The sequence below is a fragment of the Oncorhynchus gorbuscha genome, linkage group LG23 (assembly GCF_021184085.1).
Source record: "Oncorhynchus gorbuscha isolate QuinsamMale2020 ecotype Even-year linkage group LG23, OgorEven_v1.0, whole genome shotgun sequence".
Taxonomy (NCBI): Eukaryota; Metazoa; Chordata; class Actinopteri; order Salmoniformes; family Salmonidae; genus Oncorhynchus; species Oncorhynchus gorbuscha.
This window is the reverse complement of record NC_060195.1, coordinates 65,548,818-65,570,517: the sequence shown is the minus strand read 5'-3', so window position 1 is coordinate 65,570,517 and position 21,700 is coordinate 65,548,818. Positions and strand designations below refer to the sequence as shown.

Here is a 21,700-nt window from a genome sequence, read left to right as displayed (position 1 = left end):
TAATAAGAATAGTGTTTTTCACAAGTCTAACAAGTCTAAACTTCAAAGCTCACCTCAAGTCTTGGAGGAATACAACAAGCACATACTATTTTTTTTATCAAGCTTGTAACATAGTCCCCACTTAAATTGAAATGTTACCTCGTCAATTTTCCCGGAGATATTTTACTTTAAAATAACCAACTCTTCTCTACCAGACCCGGTCTGCAGTAGGACCCAGGGGCCACCGAGGCGCCGACTCCACAGGGCTCACGAGCTCGTGTGTAAAGAATTGACACAGCCAATTTGTTTCAGTGTGTGGAGAGCCTGAGTGAGGTGCGTGCTTAGAAGACCTATAAATTGTGAAGATGTGCATGGCTTAGACAGTTCGTTTTCAACACCAGACAACTGAACTCTAATTTTCAACCACGACGGGCACAATACCGTATACAAATCCTGTGCGTAGTTTATACGACCTTGGTTGGACTGCAAGGTGTCGACAGGAACATTTACCTTTCTTTCGCACATGCACAGCGACGCATGGGTGGAATGCTTCTAACGAATAAGTACTTTTATGGAGTTTCTTTCTTTACTTCGTCTTTGGGTAGCTTTGGGACAGTAGAGCGCGGTTGCAGCTCCCCTTTTCCCGCGGAACTCTACCTGGATGGAAACCATGTCACCACAGCAACAGAACGAGCTGAGTCGCAGGACGTCACTCACCGGCGAGTCCAAGACCAGCACGCAACATGAACACAAGAGGGTAAATTAACGTGATAGGCCAAATCATGTGTTTTTACGCACTCATTCCCATTAATGTGTGTGTGATTTGTTATGCGTTTCAAAACAGTGAAAATACTTTTGTTTTGTAAAGTAGCTTATTGCAATTGTGTTGTTACGCGCTCTGTGCCCCGTAGCGCACTGACTCACACGGGGATTGCCGGTGCTATGTTCGGACTCGGTGTTCGCAGGAGGAGGGAGTAAATCGCCGTTAAACCGAACCCCCGGTTGTAGATACTAATCTGAATATCCATAGACAGACCCAGGAATTAGGCCCATGCAACTCAGTTATTTTCTGAAAACAGCACTACTTGTTGCATATCCATGCGTATATGTGAATTGGTGACATTTCAAAAGCGTTTCAATGCTCTGAAACCACAATCTTATGCAGTATATCAAATGACACCTTCGTTTGAAACCTTAGGCTTTTATCATATAGCCAACTGTAGGTTATTATAGGACAATGATCAACAGTTGGAATGTATAGATTCCCCCTCCGCAGTCTTCTGAATCAGTAGTTGTGTTTGTGTAAAAGCTGTGGTGTTCTGTAGCCGGGTATTCCAGTCTCTGGCACCACTATAGTGTCTGGCTGCGTGGGGACTGGAAGCCTTTTGCAATAGGTTTTACCCACTGCTCTGCTTTGTGTGGAAATAGCAGATCTAAGTAAGCCTGCCATTAATACATGACTGCTTCAGTAATTTATAGTTATTAAAACTGTTTCATTTATCTATCCAGTCACCAGACCTACGCATTCAGAAAGTATTCAGACCCCTTGACTTTTCCCACGTTTTGTTACATTACAGCCTTATTCTAAAATTTATTAAATTGTTTTTTTCCCCCCATCAATCTACACACAATACCCCATAATGACAAACCAAAAACAGCTTTTTAGAAATGTTTGCAAATGTATAAAATGTATAAACCGGAGATATGACCTTTACATAAGTATTCAGACCCTTGACTCAGTAGTTTGATGAAGCCCCTTTGGCAGTGATTACATCCTCCAGTCTTCTTGGGTGTGAGGCTACAAGCTTGGCACACCTGTATTTGGGGACATTCTCCCATTCTTCTCTGGAGATCCTGTCAAGCTCTCAGGTTGGATGGGGAGCGTTGCTGCACAGATATTTTCAGTTCTCTCCAGAGATGCTAGATTGGGTTCAAGTCCGGGCTCTGGCTGGCCACTCAAGGACATTCAGAGACTTGTCCCGAAGCCACTCTTGTGTTGTCTTGGCTGTGTGCTTAGGGTCGTTGTCCTGTTGGAATGTGAACCTTCGGCCCAGTCTGAGGTCCTGAGCACTTTGGAGCAGGTTTTCACCAAGGATCTACTCTGTATTTTGCTCTGTTCATCTTCCCCTCAATCCTGACTAGTCTCCCAGTCCCTGCTGCTGAAACACATCCCCACAGCATGATTCTGCCACCCTTACGGTAGGGATGGCGCCAGGTTTCCTCCAGACGTGACGCTTGGCATTCAGGCCAAAGAGTTCAATATTGGTTTCATCAGACCAAAGAATCTTGTTTCTCATGATCTGAGAGTCTTTAGGTGCCTTTTGGCAAACTCCAAGCGGGCTGTCATGTGCCTTTTGCTGAGGAGTGGCATCCGCCTGGCTACTCTACCATAAAGGCCTGATTGGCAGAGTGCTGCAGAGATGGTTGTTCTTCTGGAAGGTTCTCCCATCTCCACAGAGTGACTCTGGAGCTCTGTCAGAGTGACCATCAGGTTCTTGGTCACCTCCCTGACCAAGGCCCTTCTCCCCCTATTGCTCAGTTTGGCCGGGAGGCCAGCTCTAGGAAGGGTCTTGGTGGTTCCCAACTTCTTCCATTTAAGAATGATGGAAGCACTGTGTTCATGGGGACCGTCAATGCTGCAGAAATGTTTTGGTACCCTTCCCCAGATCTGAGCCTCGACACAATCCTGTCTCGGAGCTCTACGGACAATTCCTTCGACCTCATGGCTTGGTTTTTGCTCTGACATGCACTGTCAACTGTGGGACCTTATATTAACAGGTGTGTGTGTGCCTTTCCAAATCATGTCCAATCAATTGAATTTACCACAGTTGGACTCTAATCAAGTTGTAGAACCATCTTAAGGATGATCAATGGAAACAGGATGCATCTGAGCTCAATTTCAAGTCTCCTATCAAAGGGTCTGAATACTTATGTAAATAAGGTATTTCTGTTTTTGCAAAAAAATCTAAAACCTGTTTTCTTTGTCATTATGGGATATTGTGTTTAGTTGAGGGAGGGGGGGGGATAATTTAATCAATTTAGAATAAGGCTGTAACGTAACATAATGTGGAGAAGGTCAAGGGTTCTGATTACTTTCCAATGCACTGTATATTACTGTGTCATAATAACTGTCATTACTAATGTAGTATAGATGCCTTCCTTATAACCAGTAGTGACAGCTGATGTCATCACAGGATAGGTCCTAACTGTTTAGGTTAACAGATTTGGCTGCTGACCAGCAGGCTAGATAACCCTGATGGGTTTAACATAAATAATTGGTCTGTTGAGGAAACATGATTATGCCTAAAGTCGTTACACAAGTCATTATCTGTACAGTTCAGAATAACATGTTATTTAGCTGTTTACTTCGAGATAGAACAGGCAATGTTTACATTGTTGCCCATGTGCCATGTAATAATAATAATAACCAACTACTCTGGTAACCAGGGTTGGGGAGTAACAGATTACATGTAATCCGTTACATGGAAGGGATTACAACAAAACGGTAACTGTAATCTGTTTAACAGCAAAAAATATTGTAATCAGATTACAGATACTTTTGACAAAGTAGATGATTACTTTTAAATTCAGGATTTTTGCAAAACAAATCTTGGACTCTTCTCTGTTTTCTCAAAGACACTCAAATCGGTATTGAAAAAAGGTGCAAATTTGAAGTTTGTTCCACCTGAGCGAGACTGACCGTAAATCAGAGACCACTAGGATGACACACCACAGGTGTTTGATGAATCACATGAAAAGAGCAGGAATGGGTTTTTGTAGGCTACAGTCCAATCTATGTCTTCCAATGGTGCGACTGCTGTCGGCATCCAATGTGAATAAACGCTTGGAGGTCAGGATGACAGCAGTGTTGTAGTCTACTGCATACAGATATCCCTTATTATTGATATCTACCTAGCTCATTGATGTGAATCACACTGCTGCTCTCTCATTTAGCTATTTGCGCCTTACGTGTTGTGGATGTCTGTTCACAAATCTAAATGGGGATTTGAACCCGATAATGGTTGAATTCAAGAAGTTTAAGCTGCCTATCAATCATTGTTTTTGAAACCAGTGGACAGCCAGTGAAAAATGGGCTCTTGCAACAGCTGCATAGTGCGGATCCCAGCCTAAAAGTGGGCTTTTATTGCTCAGTCAAATTCATGCTGATAAAATAAAAAGTCCATAGGCCTACTGGACACATGCTCAAAGTTGCACACATTTGATAGACTTAAAGGGGCAATCTGTAGTTGCTACATCCATTTTTGACTTATTTGTACATTAATATATATAATGGAATCTATTTATTATTATTATCTGTAGTAGAAAGCGATGGGTTAGAAGAAGCCTACATAACCAACCCATAAAGTAAAATGTAACATCCAGATAAGGCCAGATATGTCAACTTTAACATTGATTTATCCTGCAATAGATGTCGTTCAATTGGTAAAATACATTTTTGTCTTCCAATGCCTCTTAAGGGGAAAGTAATCTAAAAGTAACTTAATGTAATCAGATTGCGTTACTGAGTTTGGGTAATCCAGAAGTTAGTTACCTGTCCAAAATAGTAATCAGTAACCTAACTAGTAACTGTAACAGATTACATTTAGAAAGTAAACCTACCCAACCCTGCTGGTAACATGTTTTAATGCAATTAATCAGCTGTACATTGGTGACCTCAGAGGAGGCATGACTGACCCCAAAGTTGTACACAGGGTTACCTGTAGATTTCACAGAGGCATAACATCTGATTTACGTATTCACTTTATATTTTCTACCTTAAAATAAGATCATCCACCCTCCAATCCAATTTGGACTCCCAATTAATGAATGACATGTGTTGTCCCTCAAAAGGAAAGTCTCTCCAGAGCTCCCTACAGTCTACACTTACAGGAGACATCCCTCACTGAGAAAGAACCTCAGTCACCTCAGCCCTGATATATAATTGAAACCTCCATTGTAAATTTCACTTCCCTTAAACTGTCCGTTTGGAGGCCATTCTAGCGGTGACTGCTGACACCAAAGTTGATGGCGAGTTATCGCATACATCTAGTGTAAATGTTATCTCTTTACCTCGGACTTGTGCAATGTCTAGGCTGCACCACGGTGCGCTTTTTAACCAATGTTTAAATGCTGTATGTGTCTGTCCAGCCAGCCAGCTGCTGCTGTGTACTGTAAATAAGGTGAAACCCATTAGAGAACATTAGTCAGAGTTGAAGACCTATTTGGGCTGTTGGATCAGTCTCTGCTGTGTCTGTACAGCTCTCTCTCTCTGTTTCCCTCCATCTCCATCCATATCGTACCCCTCTCTCTCTCTGTTTCCCTCCATCTCCACCCCTAGCATACCCCTCTCTCTTTCTGTTTCCCTCCATCTCCACCCCTATCATACCCCTCTCTCTCTCTGTTTCCCTCCATCTCCACCCCTATCATACCCCTCTCTCTCTCCTCCACAGAGGTTGAAGTCTCTGAGCCATCGTCGACAGTCCGCTCCCTCTTTGGTCATCAACAAAGCCCTGACCAGATCCAGAACTTTCTCCAGGTGCGTTGTGGGACCAGGGACATTTCACATAAACTAGGTGTAAAGGTCAAATGCTAGCTCAACAAAAAATTACACAACTCAACTTTTCCTGCAAATCTCCCATCAATATCACACTCAAAGCTTGAGTTAAGTGGGTTTTCCAGTTAGGATTCAGCTCTCAAGGTAGAGCTCTAAGTCAACAGTTTCCATTCTATTTCTATGGTTCTCTCTTGGCTAGAGAAGTGGCCATGGATTGTGATGATCATACATCAGAGAGGTCAAGGGTCACTCTGGCTGAACCTGAGGAGACAGTTTGTGTGTGTGTGTGCGTGCGAGTGAGTGTCTGTGTGTGCATGTGTGTGTGTGTGTACGTGCGTACCCTGGTCAAACAGGAGACAGCAGTGCACTCTTTATGAAAAATATATTTAAAAAAACAGGTTCTATGGCTCTCCCCATAGGAGAAACCTCTGTAGAAAGGGTTCTTCAAAGGGTTCTCCTACGGGGACAGCCTTTTAGGTTCTAGATAGCAGCCTTTTGTTCTAAGAGTGTGTTATCAGTCTGAGTTAGCTGTCTAAAGGGACAGACCAGACATCCTCCTCCCAGCCTGGATGTGTGACAGGGTCATTACTGCTTAGACGACCCCTGGGACTCTGAGCTGTGATTGAGAGGAGTGGAAGGAGCTGGACCAAGTTCTTTAATTGAGTGAGAGTTGCGCCTACGTCTTCCAAATACTCAAGAGGGGTGATCTCATAATCTGCACCACACTACAGACGCTTAACAGGAAGGAGTGGAACGACTTCATTACTAAGAGAGGAACAGAGTTTTTCTGTTTGTGTGTGTTCACATGCTATATGTCAAGGAAGTTGTGAAGTGAATGGTTCACAATGATCTCCAGTTGTTGTTACACACACAAACACCAAGCTCCTAGTCCTAGAGTGGTTCTCCTCTCAGGCATCGCTAATCCTCTCAGATAGCTAATCCATCCCAATCAGGATCTGGGATCTATTAATATCCCTGGCTTTGACCCTCTGTCCAGGGCAGTGAATAACCATATTAAAGAGATACTGCCCTGGTGACTACTAACCTAACTGACCCCTTTCACAGCAGGGTCACATTCCATTTAATTCCACACTTCAATCACAACCACATACCCCATAATGTTGATTCCCTGAACTGAAGTTCCTACATCGTTTTTTTTTAAACCTTTTGTTTCGGTTGTATAATTTGGTTAGGAAAGAATATATTTATTTATTCTGGAAAACTGTGTTTAGATTAGATGTATATGTATATTTTCTACCCAGATTTAGATTGGATGTATACCTGATATTTTCTCCCCAGATTTAGATTGGATGTATACCTGATATTTTCTCCCCAGAGAGAGCTTCCTGGTTCCTGTGTGTCCAGAGACGTGCCCATTGGTCCAGTCGTTCCTGTGTCCTGATAGGGCGTTCCTCCTGCACGGCCACGTCACGCTGAAGACAGGGCTGCAGACGCAGGACAGAGACTTCTTCCTCTTCACTGACATCCTCATCATCGCCAAGTCCAAGTAAGAGCGAGAGAGGGATGAGGAAGGTGGGAGACAGAGGGGGAGGATGACTGCAGTGAATGAATATGAAAATGAGTGTGTGTGTGTGTGTGTGTGTGTGTGAGTGTGTCTCTGACATCTGTTGTTTGTCATCCTCAGGTCTCCCACACACTTCAAGCTGAAGGCCCAGGTGTGTGTGGGTGAGATGTGGACAGCCCAGTGTATGGAGGACGTATGTGAGGGCAGCACCAACCCAGAGAGGAGCTTCGTCATGGGCTGGCCCACCTGCAACTGTGTGGTCACCTTCAGGTACACAACAGACATTCTGGGTCTGCACTCTGCACTGCGTATTTCTGAGCAGTGAAGCATTGCTTATATATACACAGCAGGGGAGGCTGGTGGGAGGAGCTATTGGAGGATGGGCTCATTGTAATGGAATTAATGGAACTGAGTCAAGCATGTGGTTTCCATATGCTTGACGTGTTTGATACCGTTCCATTTACTCCATTACAATGAGTCTGTCCTCCTGTAGCTCCTCCCACCAGCCTCCCCCGATAAACATTATGACCGTTATAGGTTGTATATATTTCAACCTGGTACATTTTTACAGGTGGTTCTATAAGTTGCTGTAGAATGTGTTTTAGGTTCTTATTTGACATGTTTAGGTTGATCGTGTTGTTGTTCTGACATTTATGGTTTATCTTTACCAGCTCTGAGGTCCAGAAGGAGAGCTGGCTCTCCATGCTCAAAAGGTGAGCAACAGACAAGCCTTCATGGTTTCTTCTACTGTAAACGTATGTTGACACGTGTCCAGTATGTGTTCTGCCTGTGGGCTGGAGCCTAACTTTCCTGTTTTTCCAGTCGATTAAAAGAGGAGAAGGAAAAGGATGATCCTAAAACCATTCCACTGAAGGTGTTTGGGAAAGGCATCGGGAGTTGTGCTCAGGCCGTCAGTAAGACCTTGGGTGTCAGTAACTCTGATTCAACCAATGAGGTTGTCCGACTCGCTCTTCAACAGTTTGGTGTCACGGTGTGTATAGAATTGAGCAATACTGTTTGTTTGTGTCTTGTGTTGTTATCTTGACTAATGCAGTTTTTTGAGTGTTTTTGTTTATCTTGGATCTTAGAATATCTTTGTCTGTGTTCCATAGAGCTGTGTGAAGGACTACCAGCTGTGGGTAAGCTCCAAGAGGGACAACGCCCCTTACCCTCTCATTGGTGAGATTCTAACTAAGGTCTTGTCTACTGGTTGATTCCCTGGTGTGTTAGTTGAATTAGGTGTTGAGTCAGGTGTGTTAGTGTTAGCCTGGAACTAAATCCTACTGGAACCCCTGACCTTTGACCTTTACGCCCTAACCCTCTCCCAGGTCATGAGTTTCCTTTCAGTATCCAGATGAGTCATATGCGGGAGCCCCTGGCCCAGCCGGGCCGCAGGGACACAGTTCCACCTCCAGACAGACAGAGGGCGATGCACCGCGACCAGGTACAGGTGGACAAACAGTGCCAGTTCATCCTAAAGACCCGATGCAGCTCCACAACAACAACGCCTGTGATTGGTGAGGACCGAGGAGGTGCTTAATGTACTAATACCAGTCAATAAAAGGTTTATTAATGGTCTGTTACTGATGGTCCAGAATTGGCTCATTTTTGCTTGTCACGCTTTCTCTTGTTACTCTATTGATTCCCTTTCTCTCCTCTCTCCTGTGTCGCACTGCAAATGATTTGATCTCTCTGTTGTGACCACGTCCTGTCTGACCTGACATCTCTCTCCAGTAGACCCAGCTCAGAAGCCCTTCAAGCGAAGGCGTTCTCTCATCAACTGGGCTTTCTGGAAAGGCTCCAATCCTAACCTCCACAGTTCCTCTACAAACCTCTCCTCTCCTGCCCCCGGCTACCTGTTTGGCCAATCGCTGAGCACCATCTGTTGGGACAACTCCCTGCCCAAGCCCGTCATGGTGAGTGAGGCGATGATGTCGCAGTGACTTCAGAATGACATCATCACAGTGATTTGAGGAAGTCTGTTGAAAATGTATCACTCACATCTGCAACCTCTGTCTCTCTGTCACTCTCTCTGTCACTCTCTCTGTCACTCTCTCTGTCACTCTCTCTGTCACTCTCTCTGTCACTCTCTCTCTCTGTCTCTCTCTCTCTCTGTCACTCTCTCTGTCTCTCTCTGTCACTCTCTCTGTCTCTCTCTGTCACTCTCTCTGTCACTCTCTCTCTCTCTCTCTGTCACTCTCTCTCTCTCTGTCACTCTGTCATTCTCTCTCTCTGTCATTCTCACTCTCACTCTCTCTCTCTCTCTCTCTGTCTCTGTCACTAGGACATGCTGGTGTTTCTGTACAACGAGGGTCCGTTCACGCGGGGGATATTCCGACGGTCAGCGGGGGCGAGGGCGTGTCGTGAACTCAGGGACAGACTGGACTCTGGGGCTCAGGATGTCCCGCTGTCACGGGAGCACGTCTTCATCATCGCTGCTGTGTTTAAGGTCCACTCTCTAAAACACGCTTGACAACTCTGAAGTCTGTGGCAGAATTACATCAATTATACCAATGTTGTGGTGTTATGTAGGCCTTATGGCAGGCGGAGGGTTCAGTGAAGTGAAACCAAATGTACTTTCATCACCTGAGGAAAAACAGGTTTAACCTTTGTGCTTAGTAAATCTGGTCACCTTGTAGGACCGTGGCAGATGAAGCTGTAAAGAAACATGCGGCTGTCAGATTGATGCTGTAGTATTGAGGTTGGGGGGGGAAAACGCTCAAATAACCGCCTTAAACTATATAACTGATCAATGCACCATCAAACCAGGTCATTTAATGCTTTAAAATGGCTGCAGAACTGCAATTTCTTACCGATCTCTAGAGCTTCCGACCTGTGAAATGACATCAACACATACAGGGGGAGTTACTGGCTAGCTACAGCGGCTCCATTTAGCTAACGAACTAGCTACGTCAGTCGTGGCGAGCATGACCAGAATGACACGTCGATGGACCACCAACGGCACACTCCATGTTCTGTTTGAAAATTGAGAAAGAGGCGGAGTTGGACTGTTTTTCGTGCCCAAAGTCGACCTTTGAGCCTTGTGAATGACTAATGTCAGGGAAGGACATTGTCCTTGCTTGCCAAGTGTTACATTACACCTGTGCCCTTGTGGTGTGTTGTTGTCGTCAATCCAATTATCGACTCATATCTCTATGGGTGACACATACGAGCCGGTAGCAATGCAGCACAGGCTGTGACAAAAACTATAGCTAAATAGAGATAAGGTCGTCCAATTGAATCTGTAGCTCATAATCTGGTCGAGATCCACTGAGTGAGTCTGAAGACGTTAACAGTCACATCTAGAAGTCTATGACGACAAATGAAGGTGTCCACCTAAAACTTCACCTCAAAATGAACTTCAATGATATTTTACTGTTGTATATTTTTTGTTCCACTATAAATTGTGTCAGTCTAGTGACTCTGGTCTCTGTCTCGACATTCAGGACTTCCTGCGGAACATTCCGGGCAGTCTGCTGTGTTCCGACCTCTATGAACAGTGGATGGATGTGATGGAGGAAGCAGAATCGGAGGAGGCAGAGGAGGAGGAGCAGGCACAGGATATAACGAGGTAGACAGACACTTTCCATCCTCACCTGTATCAGCAGTAGCCTACTCTGATAAGTGGCGTAATCAGCCAGTAATAGGCTGAGTAATGAACCAGGTGATTTAGTTATGAAAGGGAAACTCCTCTAAAGGGTTTTAAGGATCCACTGCTTCCCTCAGCTCAGTGTTCTAATCATGGAGAGTTTTATCTCAATGGTTCACAAAGCTTTTCAGCTCGCTTCTCTAAACAGGCAGAGCACAGGATTAGGGAACTGAAGAGAAGGACTGGACAGCCTCAGCACGACTGTAGGCCGCTTTAAAGTAGGAAAATATTGGGCAAACTGAATATTCCTCCTGGGCATTCAACTATTTGTTATCGATTCGTTCCACCCAGTCACAAGGGAGCCGCGTGAGTGAGTGAGAGAGAGAGAAAGAAAGAGTGTGTGAACTGTTATGTTATCATTCATTCTGTGCTGGAAAGCAGTCCATGTTCAGATGGAGGTAGAGGTAGCCCTTTAAGACAGATCTAGGATCAGATTACCACGTTACTTGAATCTTAATCAAAACCATCAGGCTAATGAGAAACATCTGACCACGTATCAGTCATTAGGGGAAGCTTGTACCTACACAAATCAAATCAAGTTGTATTTGTATTTTGTTGTATTTTAAATGTGTGTGACTGTCCTTGTCTATCAGTGTTTTGTTACGAGTCATGTGTTGTGTTTTTTTGTAGTCCCAGGAAGAGGTGCTGTTGCTTCTACAAAAGCTAATAGGGATCCAAATAAACAAACCAGCGTCTGGAGTTTTTCCTGTCAGGGAAAACCCAAGACCCCGTTCATACTGTAAATAATACACATTTTGAGAACCAATAATAACCTTTGACCCATCTGTGATCCTCCTTCTCTGCAGGCTGATTGGTCTACTGCCCAAAGAGAACGCCCTGTTGCTACGCCACGTTGTCGCCGTGCTGCACGGTATCCAGGAAAACGCCCATGACAACCAGATGAACGCCTTCAACCTGTCTGTGTGCATTGCTCCCAGCATGCTCTGGGCTCCGGGCCCCAGCAGCCCCGAGGTGGAGGGGGAGGGCGCCAAGAAGGTGAGGGGAAATGCACATAAGCACTTTCCCTTGACCCCTAACCTTTTATCTAGGCTAGGCTCCACTTAAGGCTTTATCCTGTAACCTAGTGAATGGTCACTCAAACACTGGAAAACCACAGTAGAGTAACAGTTAACATGTAGCTGGGAACTCAACAGTAATGAGAAGGTAGCTGGAAACATAATGGGCTCGCTAGGAAATATGCAACGCATTTCCTTCAGCCTGCAGGGTCAGCACTGTTCTCACACTAGTCTTGCGATGCACACACAAACACACACACTCTACCCCTTCCCTCACAATGGGTGTTTTTTTTCTCTAATAGTGTAGCAGTTAAGTTAATTCTATGGCTAACAGATTTGTCTGACTGCTCTGCTAACATAGCAAAAATGTATTATGCAACAAAGTCTTAGGTTACAAGTAAGTTCATGTGTTCCATAGCCCGTTAGCCCCTAGAAGCTTATCTCGCGTGCCGAGACTGAAAATACAGACAGAGCGACATCAATGTAACCATCAGAGCCATTTTGGGGCTGCATTTGTGTCAGTTCATCACCATATCAACGGAATGTCCAACCCACTCGGAATAGTTTGTTCTTTCTCTGAGAAGGTTATCTGGTAAATTCCCATCATTCACGTCACTCCTGCGTTCCTGTTTCATGCCGTTAGAAAGCTGTGAAGCCCTTTGTCCTAAGAATAGACCCACTTCTCTATCTTGGAGACTGATTTCTCATGAGAAAAACACGATGTGTCTTAAATGCTAGTTGTTGGTTTAACTCGAGGCCTAATAAAAAGATACATGGAGCTCAGTATCTGTAGTAGTTCCTCCAGGTTAAAGACCTGTCCCCTGTCCTGTCCCCAGGTGTGTGACCTGGTGAGGTATATGATAGAACACTGCCAGGAGGTCCTGGGAGAGGATGTCACCTCCGTGTTTGGAGGTCTACCCCGGAAACGTGCCGAATCGGGTATCTCACTCGCGCACACACACACACACACACACACACACACACTAACATTTCTGTTTATGCAAAGATTCCCCTGCTCAAAAGCACACACCACCTATTTTTCTCCTCTTCCTGTCTGTCCACCTCTATCTCTCTCTTTCTCATTCTCTCCACAGACGTGTCTTCCTTCCACCTGACCGACTCATCTTATGACAGCCTGGAGAACATGCTGAATGATGACAGCAGTGAGTCTCCATGCCTCCACACCTCACGGCGGCGCTGGAGAGCCAAGCCCCTGCAGGGCAGCCTGGACTCGGTCCTCACCCTGAGTGACTGCGACAAGGAGCAGCCCGACCTGGACACAGACCCACAGACCCCACACTACAGACCCCCAATCTGGCAACCAGCACCACCGTGATACGATCACACAACCTGGATCTGGCAACCTCCTCCAGCCCTCAACCCCAGCCCGAGGTAGGACCAGGAAACTCATCCCAGCTGTGCCCCCCTCCTCCTGTCCCAGCCCCCCAGCTCCTCGGATGGGGGGGAGGAGGTGCTCAGAGCCGGCCATAGGGTACTCTGTGGCCAGCTTTGTGGCGCGACTGGCAGGGAACGCAGACAGGCTGGGTAGCATCGATGACCTGGCTGGAGGTGGGGAGATGTTTCACAGCTTACGGAAGGATGGACAGACACAGACACACGGACTCACACACACAGGGGAGTGGAATGGCAGTAAGGGTGTGTGTGACCCCGAACCCTCACAAGGTACACAGACGCGACGTCGGGACGCGAGCTACTCCAGTCTCTCTTCGCCGCCCACCTCCCCCACCCCAACACGCTCCTCAGTGGACTCCTGGACAGCCTCCTCTCCCACTCCAGCATCCAGTCTGCTCCATTCTGGCAACCCAGGGTGGGACCCAGCGCCGCAAAATTGACTCCCTCCCCTGGTCCTCCTGTCCTTCCTGGTCCTCCTGTCCCTCTAACCCCCATATCTTCCCCTACTTCAAAACATAATCTACCCACCCCGGCTCCAGGACAGGGGCTCAGTCCCAATATCTCCCCGCCGAAGGAGGTCCCTTCCTGGGGTACGCTGAAAGGCTGCAAGGGGCTCCATCCCAACACCTGGTTGAAGAGAGGCCGCAGACTGTCGCTGTCGCAGCAGGAGGATGAGGGGGGTGTGGTGAGTTCCATTACATGTGGTTGTTTTATTAGTACTGTTCATTCATGGAATGTCTCTCTCTTTCACATAGACTCATCAGTTCTCTCTTTCTCTCTCTGTAGGTGGATTCCACTAACAAGACTCTCCCCACTAGCAAGTCATGTCAGGATAAAGGAGGGCTGAAACAGTCGTCTGAGAACCCGCCCAAGTCCAGCCTGGCCAGCTGCCCTCCAAAGGCAGGAGGGTTGCAGAATCGCGGCAGGGTGACCAAGGACCGACGATCCAGTCAAGGCTCGGTGAGCCCACCATCGCGCCAGAGGTCCCAGGAGCATTTCCACTCCTGTCGCTCTCCCTGCTCCCAGCCCACAGACAGACCCCTCACTGTCAAAGAGCTGAGAGAGATACACAGCCAGGCCTGCGCAGCGAGCAAAACAGGATATGACATCACAAATCAGGGCAGTCGTACCCCTCCCCAACATGTGTTCTTTGGGCAGGGTGGACCCAGCTTGTCCCTAGCCAGGCAGAAGTCCCACTCCCTAGCCCCAGGCATGGAGGGTCTCTCCGGGGGCAGGTGCTCCCAGCGCCGGAGCTCCGAGCCTGGGGCAGCACATCTAGGCGAAGCCCTGGTTCTGGATAAGGCCTCACACCCGGAGAGACTTCACAGAGAGGCCAAACTGGGTCCGAGGTCAAAGTCAGTGGACGGGTCCCAAGACCTGGGGTTGAAGGTGTCCTGCACGGACCAAAGCGGGGCTCCGAAGTTTTGCCTGTCTCCCTCTGCCACCAAGGCTGTGAGGGACTATTTCTCGCCTCACACGCACAGCAATCCCAGCAGTGGTCAGCAGGTGGCGCTAGCCCTGATTCAGGGGCAGAGGGAGCGGCTCAGGAGGTGTAGTGATCCCATGCTGGAGCCCGACTTTGACCAACTGCTCTTTGCTGAAGAGTCCTACGTGTGAGACCATCACTGGTTGTGAACAGTCACACTAAATGCTTCTACATACAGCTGTAAATGTACAGGTAGAGTCATGTTGGACCAGAACAGAATCAAAACCTAGCGCTTATGAGAATCACAGATATAACCTTCTGCTTATTGTGGAGAAACATTCCTATACTTACAATGCACTTTGCTTTTCAGAATCAATTGGTATTAAGACTCTTCTATATTATTATAGATTCTACTAAAAGAGCTCACTGAAGTGAATGTATCATGTACGTATTAGGAGTAGGGAGGGAAGAGTAGTTTCAGATTATGTAGTTTCGTTTTAGATCGCAGAAGTGAACAAATGTACTTTAGGGATCAGGCTATTTGATTGGATTACATGTGAGATTAGTCACAGGGACCCTTGCAGTGAACTGCCTATGATCAGTATAAGATTACTAAAACGTTTACTTTTAAACAAAAATTCCTTACTAAACCGTGTCATATTTAGACAGTGTATGCGAGGCTGTGATTTTGCATTGACAGTATTTTGTAAATAACAAAGACGATCTTGACTGCCAATGAAGCAATGTTGATAATGACAAAGCAAAGTGCTTTAAGCTTACAGCTGTGGTGTTTCCTCAAAAGATTTCTCAAACTCTGTATTTCAATCTGTACTGTATATGTGGCAGGGTGTCTGAGAGTTGTTGTTCTCTATTCACTCTGTATCGCTGAAGCGTTACTGATTCTTCGATAGAAATGTAAAGGTAATTTCCGATTGAGCTGACATACAGTAGGCAGCGTTTACCGCGAATGCAGTCGCCGCTAAAGCGGGAACGTTGCCTTTAAATTTCAATCACGCTCAAAAGCTGAACTTCCACGATGCGGATTGAATAGAGCCCTATGTTTGTATAGATCCGTTTGTCTGACAAGTATACATTATATAAATTTACAGTATATGCAGTATGATTGTTAACTTATTTTCTACTTTAAGGTATTCATTTCATACTAATTGCTGCCAATTGTGTTATGTGCATTTTCACATAGCTTTCTACACCATAAATTGTGCTTTGTTCTCTTTTTGTATTTGTGCCCATAGGATGCTTTATAATGTTTAAAGTGTACACGCTGTATTGAGATTGTACACGCTGGCAGATGCCGCCGCTGCTTAATTAAACTGGCTACTACACTCGTTTGATGTGTAATGCATAAGATAATCAGATCAGAAAACAAACCACCTTGGCTAGTAAGACTAATGGTGCCGTTGTTTCGTTTTCTTTGAAATGCTCTCTCAGTCCAGTAGCACCTGGGAAACTGTCTTTTGAATTTTGTATTAAACTCAACTACACCCAAACCCCACTGAACTCAAGTTCAGCCAATCACCCACTGTCACCTCAATCAGCAGGACTGGTGCACCCTGGGGACTCCAGAATGCCAGGTTCATGCCAAGCTGTTCTGAATGACTGATGTAAGAACTTATCTAATTAATTCTGCCATGTTGCCATCCAATTAGCTTGGCGCAGTTAACTTCCAACATAGATCCAGCTAATAATATCTACAAAATGTAGATCAGGGTGACTGACATAAGAGGAACTACTGACGCACAAGCACAGTTCTAAATTGCACCTTGTGTATTCTATTATAACTCCCAAAGGTAAATTGAGCCCCTGACTTGAGTCCCCACCCAAAATAAAATACATTTGTCTCCAAAAGGGGGGCCACAGGCTGCCAGTTTCCCAACCCGATGTAGATTGTATGTGGATCCTGTTTGGAAAGAGATTAGCAGGCATTCGAAATCAACAGATTCTGGTTCTATTGTTGGAAAAGACTCTTCCCAAAGTAACTACACTGAACAAAAATATAAATGCAACATGTAAAGTGTCGGTCCCATGTTTCATGAGCTTAAATAAAAGATCCCAGACATTTTCATATACGTACAAAAATATTTCTCAATGTGTTTACATCTGTTAGTGAGCATTTCACCTTTGCCAAGATAATCCAGCCACCTGCCAGGTGTGGCATATCAAGAAGCTGATTAAACAGTATCATTACAATGGTGTACCTTGTGTTGGGGACAATAAAAGGCCATTCTAAAAAGTGGTTATGTCACACGTCAGTCTAAAGTTTTAGGGAGCATGCAATTGGCATGCTGACTGCAGAATGTCCACCAGAGCAGTTGCCAGAGAATAGAATGTTAATTTCTCTACCATAAGCTGCCTCCAATGTTGTTTTAGAAAAATTTGGCAGAACATCCAACCGGCCTCACAACTGTAGACCATGTGTATGGCGTCATGTGGGCGAGCGGGTTTGCTGATGTCAACGTTGTGAACAGTGTCCCATGGTGGCAATGGGGTTATAGTATGGGCAGGCATAAGCTACAGACAAACACAATTGCATTTTAAATCGACAGCAATTTGAATACACAGAAATACCTTAATGAGATCCCGAGGCCCATTTCTAAAGTATCTGTGACCAACAGATGCATATCTGTATTCCCAGTCATGTGAAATCCATAGATTAGGGCCTAATTTAAATTGACAGACTTCCTCATATGAACTGAAATTGTCACATGTTGCGTTTATTTTTTCAGTATACATTTAGAGTGTCGCATTTGAAGGACTGAAGTAATACTCCTTCCTGCTGTGTGTCATTTTCTCATTAAAGAACATGGAGGATCCATTTTCTATGGTTGAGCAATACATCATGTTAGTATAATGGTATATTCCCTTGAGGGTGGTTTCTCTTCAGAGCCAAAAACAGGACATGGGACAGAGGGAAATCAGACTAATTAGAAAGTCAATTTTAATACAGAATTTCTCTGACTAGACACAGATGAGTGCTATTTACAATCACGTGGAATATGAAATTAATATTTGGTTACACGAGTGGTAGGACAACACTAAAGACAGTAAGGCTACACAACTTGATAAAACAAAGGCTAGGGTGGCCATAGAAGTGACAAGATAAGGCATCCTAACCAGTCTCGCCTCTGGCCAGATTAATGGGTGTCATTCTGAAGTCTGGATGGGTGACTTTACAATCCTGTTTCAGCTGGTATTTACTCAGAAACTACATGGTGACAAGCTGTACTTCTTGGTACTTATTTTAAAGAATTCAATACAATTGGTAATGTGTATTGGTAATAGCACAAAAAACAACTATTTGAATGTGTTATTTCTAAGTACTCACCAGGGAGGAAGTGGACTATGAAAGTGATCCCAGAAATGTTCCATATGCACAAAAAGCTTATTTCTCTCATATTGTGTGCATACATTTCTCCTTAGCCAAGATAATCTATCCACCTGACAGGTGTGGCATATCATGAAGCTGATTAAACAGCATGATCATTACACAGGTGCACCTTGTGCTGAGGACAATAAAAGGTCACTCTAAAATGTTCAGTTTCATCACAACACAATGTCACAGATGTCTCAAGTTTGAAGGAGTTTGCAATTGGCAGGCTGATTGCAGGAAGGTCCATCAGAGCTGTTGCCAGATAATAGAATGTTAATTTTTCTAACATAAGCTGCCTCCAACGTTATTTTAGAGAATTGGGCAGAATGTCCAACTGGCCTCACAACCTCAGATCACGTGTATGGCGGTTTGCTGATGTCAACATTGTGAACAGAGTGCCCCATGGTGGCAGTGGGGTTATGGTATGGGCAGGCATAAGCCACAAACACAACTGCATTTTATCGATGGCAATTTGAATGCACAGGAGCACCGTAATGAGATCCCGGGGCCCATTTCTATTAAAATATCTATAACTAACAGACTCATATCTGTATTCCCAGTCATATGACATCCATAGATTAGGACCTAATTTATTTATTTCAATTGACAGATTTCCTCATTAACTGTAACTCAGTAAAATATTTGAGATTGTTGCATTAATATTTCTGTTCAGTATATACTACTTCACAACCGTTAAGGACGGGGGGGGGGGCTGATTGGAGACTTCCATCTAAACTTTCTTCTAGTCTCCAGAACCTGCTCGGCACAGAGAAATTATTTGCCAACTTTCCCCATTGTTCCCTGTATAAAGTGAATATAAAACTATGGGGACTCATTCAAATGTTAATATCTCATAATCTCTATAAAAACAGTGTCTTCAATTTCGACATTTATAACAGCATACCACTTAGAATTGGGCATTATTTGGTCATGCTAGTGTTGAAATAAAGCATTGATTTGGGCAAAGTTCAGTACATCTATTGCTCTGGCCTGGGGTGGCCATTATGAGGACCCGTCTCCACTCTGTCGGATGTCTGCCACACTCTCAGGCACCCTCGCTGTAATGCCTTCCAGGGATCTGGTCAGGCAGATCTGGCAACCCAGGCGGGACCTGGCAGTAAGAGGGGGGGAGAAAAAGATTATGACAAACATATTTAAAAACGTCACAAAGCTATGACCTAACCAAAATGGATCCATTTGAAATAATTTAAGTTGGAGAGTGAGGAGGTAATCTTATTCAAGATGTGTTTACGGGGTAACGTTTGGGACAACAGAAGAGAGGTGGGCCAGTGTCACAAGGGGTTCAGTCAACACTCAGCTAATATGATTAGTGAGGTCATGACTGTCACCCTTCTCCTCTTGCTTTGCTGAAACCAGCAACAGCAACACAGAACTCAAATCCCCTTCCGATTGGTTGGAAAGCAGGCTAGCAACAGTACAAGGCAAGCGTGTGCCACTGTGTGTTTATCCCTCTGTTCTTGTTCCTCACAATGATTACCTCCTAATCTCATTATAAAGCAATGCTGAACAGCATAACAGCATTGTTATGCTGAACAGTTACACTGGTGGCATAACACTCTGGTTACACTGGTGGCAGTGAGTGTGTGTGTGTGTGTGTGTGTCATTTCACTTGTGCGTCCAATGGGCCTCCAATTCGTGTGTGTGTGTGTGTGTCTCACGTGTCTGTGAGTCCGTAGGCCAGGTCCAGCATATCCATCTCCTCGTCAGTAATGGGGCCCAGCTTATTATACACGTCTTCTTCAAAGATCAGGTGACAGGTAGAACAGGCCAGTGTCCCCTCACATGCACCTGACAGACAGACAGACAGACAGAGAAACACACAGAGAGACAGAGAGAGATCAAAACATCGCATAGAGTGAGAGAGCAGGCGAAACCTACAATAAACAAGCGTATTAATTCACTTAACCACGTTAACGTAACCCAACTCACCGAACCCATCAAAATCGAGGTCCTGGTCGATAATGACATCTAGGAGAGAGTCTCCAGGAGAGCCTTTGACAGAGATCTTCTCTCCATCTCGATTGGTGAAGTGGACCGTCACCTTGTTGTCAGCTCTGCACAGGAACAGACACAATGGTGCAGAAACAGACAGTAGCTGTGGTCATGCTGGGGATTGGGAATACATTGGATTAACATAACACTTTACAGATGCTCAAGGACTCTGCATTGTATGTGGGAAATGGGGAACTCCCATAGACTAGGTAACACCCTCTCAGGACTTCAGTTGCGAATGTACAGGCTGTTTTTGAAGGTCTATTGGTTTCAGGTTTCTGCAGACAGATCCAATGGCTTTAGCTTTGACATCTATACCAGGATGTGTTGAACAATATTTCTACAGTCGTTCCATACTCTACAGTGAGTAACTAGTCCCACAAGCAATCCAGCAATGTCCTAGTCCAACAACTGTTTAGAGATCCTGAACAAAGTCCTGGTTTGATGGCGCTTATCTGCCAGAATGATCAGTCAGTTGTACCTAGCTGTACAATGGTGACAGTTTGCAAATTAATTGATTTCCACATGATTTTCAAATGATGAGATCTACATAAGGTTACAGGCAGTGTGTCATCGTTAATAAATTGATTAAATAGATCGGTGTGTTACTAAGGAAGTAGGTGGCAAGACAGCTGGTTAACCTTTGCTCATCATTTTCAACCAGAAGTTGATAACCGACCTCAAGAGTGACTGACTGACCTTTTCGTCACACTGCTGCAAGTTTGGAAGTTATGATTAAACACACACTTATAAGAAATGATAACTACCTAGTTGGTTCGACCAAATACATCGAGTACTGACACAATGATTACGCAACAAGCCTTTCTGCTGAAGTTAGCCTTCGGTTATTGTTAACGTTAGCATTCTTCCTAACATTAACTAGTTAAGGTAGCCAATATGACTAACTAGCAAGTATCCTAACAAAGTGTGGATACCTTTATAGCTAGCAAGTTAAGTACGTTTGGGGAAATGATAGATGACACGATTCCTTACCTAAGAGGTTGTGTGTTGGTGCTAAAATCCCTTACACGACTACAGGCCATTCGCTGACCGGCCAATGATAAATTCCCCGACGTTGTGTTTGTTGCTGAAATAAGTGCTTCAGCTCGTCGTAGAGAATTTTCTCGGAACGAAACATGAAATAGTCTTCTTGCCGATGTCATCAGAGCCATTGCTTGGAGATGACGTTCAAAATCTAGCTTAAATGGCGGGGAAGAGTCCGATTTCGCTTTGTATGAGACCGCTATACAGTACTGACAAAACAAGCTAAAATGGCTATATCTAGCCCTTTGCGTAACCAGCAGACACCGCTGCTCACGTTTATTGCATAACATCTTAGCTACTGCTATATGGAGGCCATACTGCTACACGATCATTTTGGAAATAAAACCTGAAATATATCTAATTCGTTTCAATTAAATAAGCTTAGCCTCTGGACTATTTCAAAGGCAAAGCTCAAGGTTTTTACTTTTTTTATTTAAAGATCTCAAAATAACTTCCTGGAACAAATTCTGACATGCACTCTCACGTGACCTTACGTGGCCAATCACAAGAGTTTTCTTGGGGTCTTTTTCGGGGCAGTGAATAGTTTTAATGTATTCCATAATGTATCCAAATGTTAGCGCATGGTGCATGATTATTTTGAAAACTAGTTTTAGGTTGTCTACTGTGGCTTTGAAAAGTACTCTTTATCCTCAATATCTGTATATGAGCTGAAAGGGAAATTATTACTCAAAA

General features: G+C 44.7%; 2 protein-coding genes across 2 annotated transcripts; one reads left to right on the top strand and one right to left on the bottom strand.

Moving 5' to 3' along the window:
- The first annotated feature begins 215 nt into the window (after window positions 1-215).
- Window positions 216-14,753, top strand: LOC124010724 (rho GTPase-activating protein 20-like). Its single transcript, XM_046323369.1, has 17 exons — window positions 216-736; window positions 5,430-5,515; window positions 6,870-7,040; window positions 7,179-7,328; window positions 7,730-7,771; window positions 7,881-8,049; window positions 8,171-8,237; window positions 8,387-8,575; window positions 8,793-8,974; window positions 9,343-9,507; window positions 10,505-10,629; window positions 11,514-11,703; window positions 12,560-12,662; window positions 12,818-13,055; window positions 13,165-13,406; window positions 13,676-13,821; window positions 13,923-14,753. Exons 1-17 carry the CDS (start codon window positions 641-643, stop codon window positions 14,751-14,753), a joined length of 3,192 nt encoding a protein of 1,063 aa, XP_046179325.1. The 5' UTR covers window positions 216-640.
- A 3,784-nt stretch (window positions 14,754-18,537) lies between these two features.
- On the bottom strand, window positions 18,538-21,433 carry LOC124011264 (adrenodoxin-like). The gene is made up of 4 exons (XM_046324462.1): window positions 20,957-21,433; window positions 19,901-20,025; window positions 19,630-19,759; window positions 18,538-19,061 (listed from the first exon to the last, which is right to left on the bottom strand). The coding sequence occupies exons 1-4, from the start codon at window positions 21,295-21,297 to the stop codon at window positions 18,953-18,955; spliced, it is 705 nt and encodes a 234-aa protein (XP_046180418.1). The 5' UTR covers window positions 21,298-21,433; the 3' UTR covers window positions 18,538-18,952.
- Window positions 21,434-21,700: the final 267 nt, after the last annotated feature.

What these genes read in the sequence shown, in the direction of transcription:
- LOC124010724 (XM_046323369.1), top strand. Translation starts at nt 641, where the DNA reads ATGGAAACCATGTCACCACAGCAACAGAACGAGCTGAGTCGCAGGACG. An exon ending in CTCATCATCGCCAAGTCCAA is followed by an intron (nt 7,041 to 7,178) that starts GTAAGAGCGAGA and finishes TGTCATCCTCAG; the next exon opens with GTCTCCCACACACTTCAAGC. An exon ending in AGGAGGATGAGGGGGGTGTG is followed by an intron (nt 13,822 to 13,922) that starts GTGAGTTCCATT and finishes CTCTCTCTGTAG; the next exon opens with GTGGATTCCACTAACAAGAC.
- LOC124011264 (XM_046324462.1), bottom strand. Translation starts at nt 21,297, where the DNA reads ATGTTATGCAATAAACGTGAGCAGCGGTGTCTGCTGGTTACGCAAAGG. An exon ending in ACCAACACACAACCTCTTAG is followed by an intron (nt 20,026 to 20,956) that starts GTAAGGAATCGT and finishes GTTCCTGTGCAG; the next exon opens with AGCTGACAACAAGGTGACGG. An exon ending in CCTCGATTTTGATGGGTTCG is followed by an intron (nt 19,760 to 19,900) that starts GTGAGTTGGGTT and finishes TCTGTCTGTCAG; the next exon opens with GTGCATGTGAGGGGACACTG.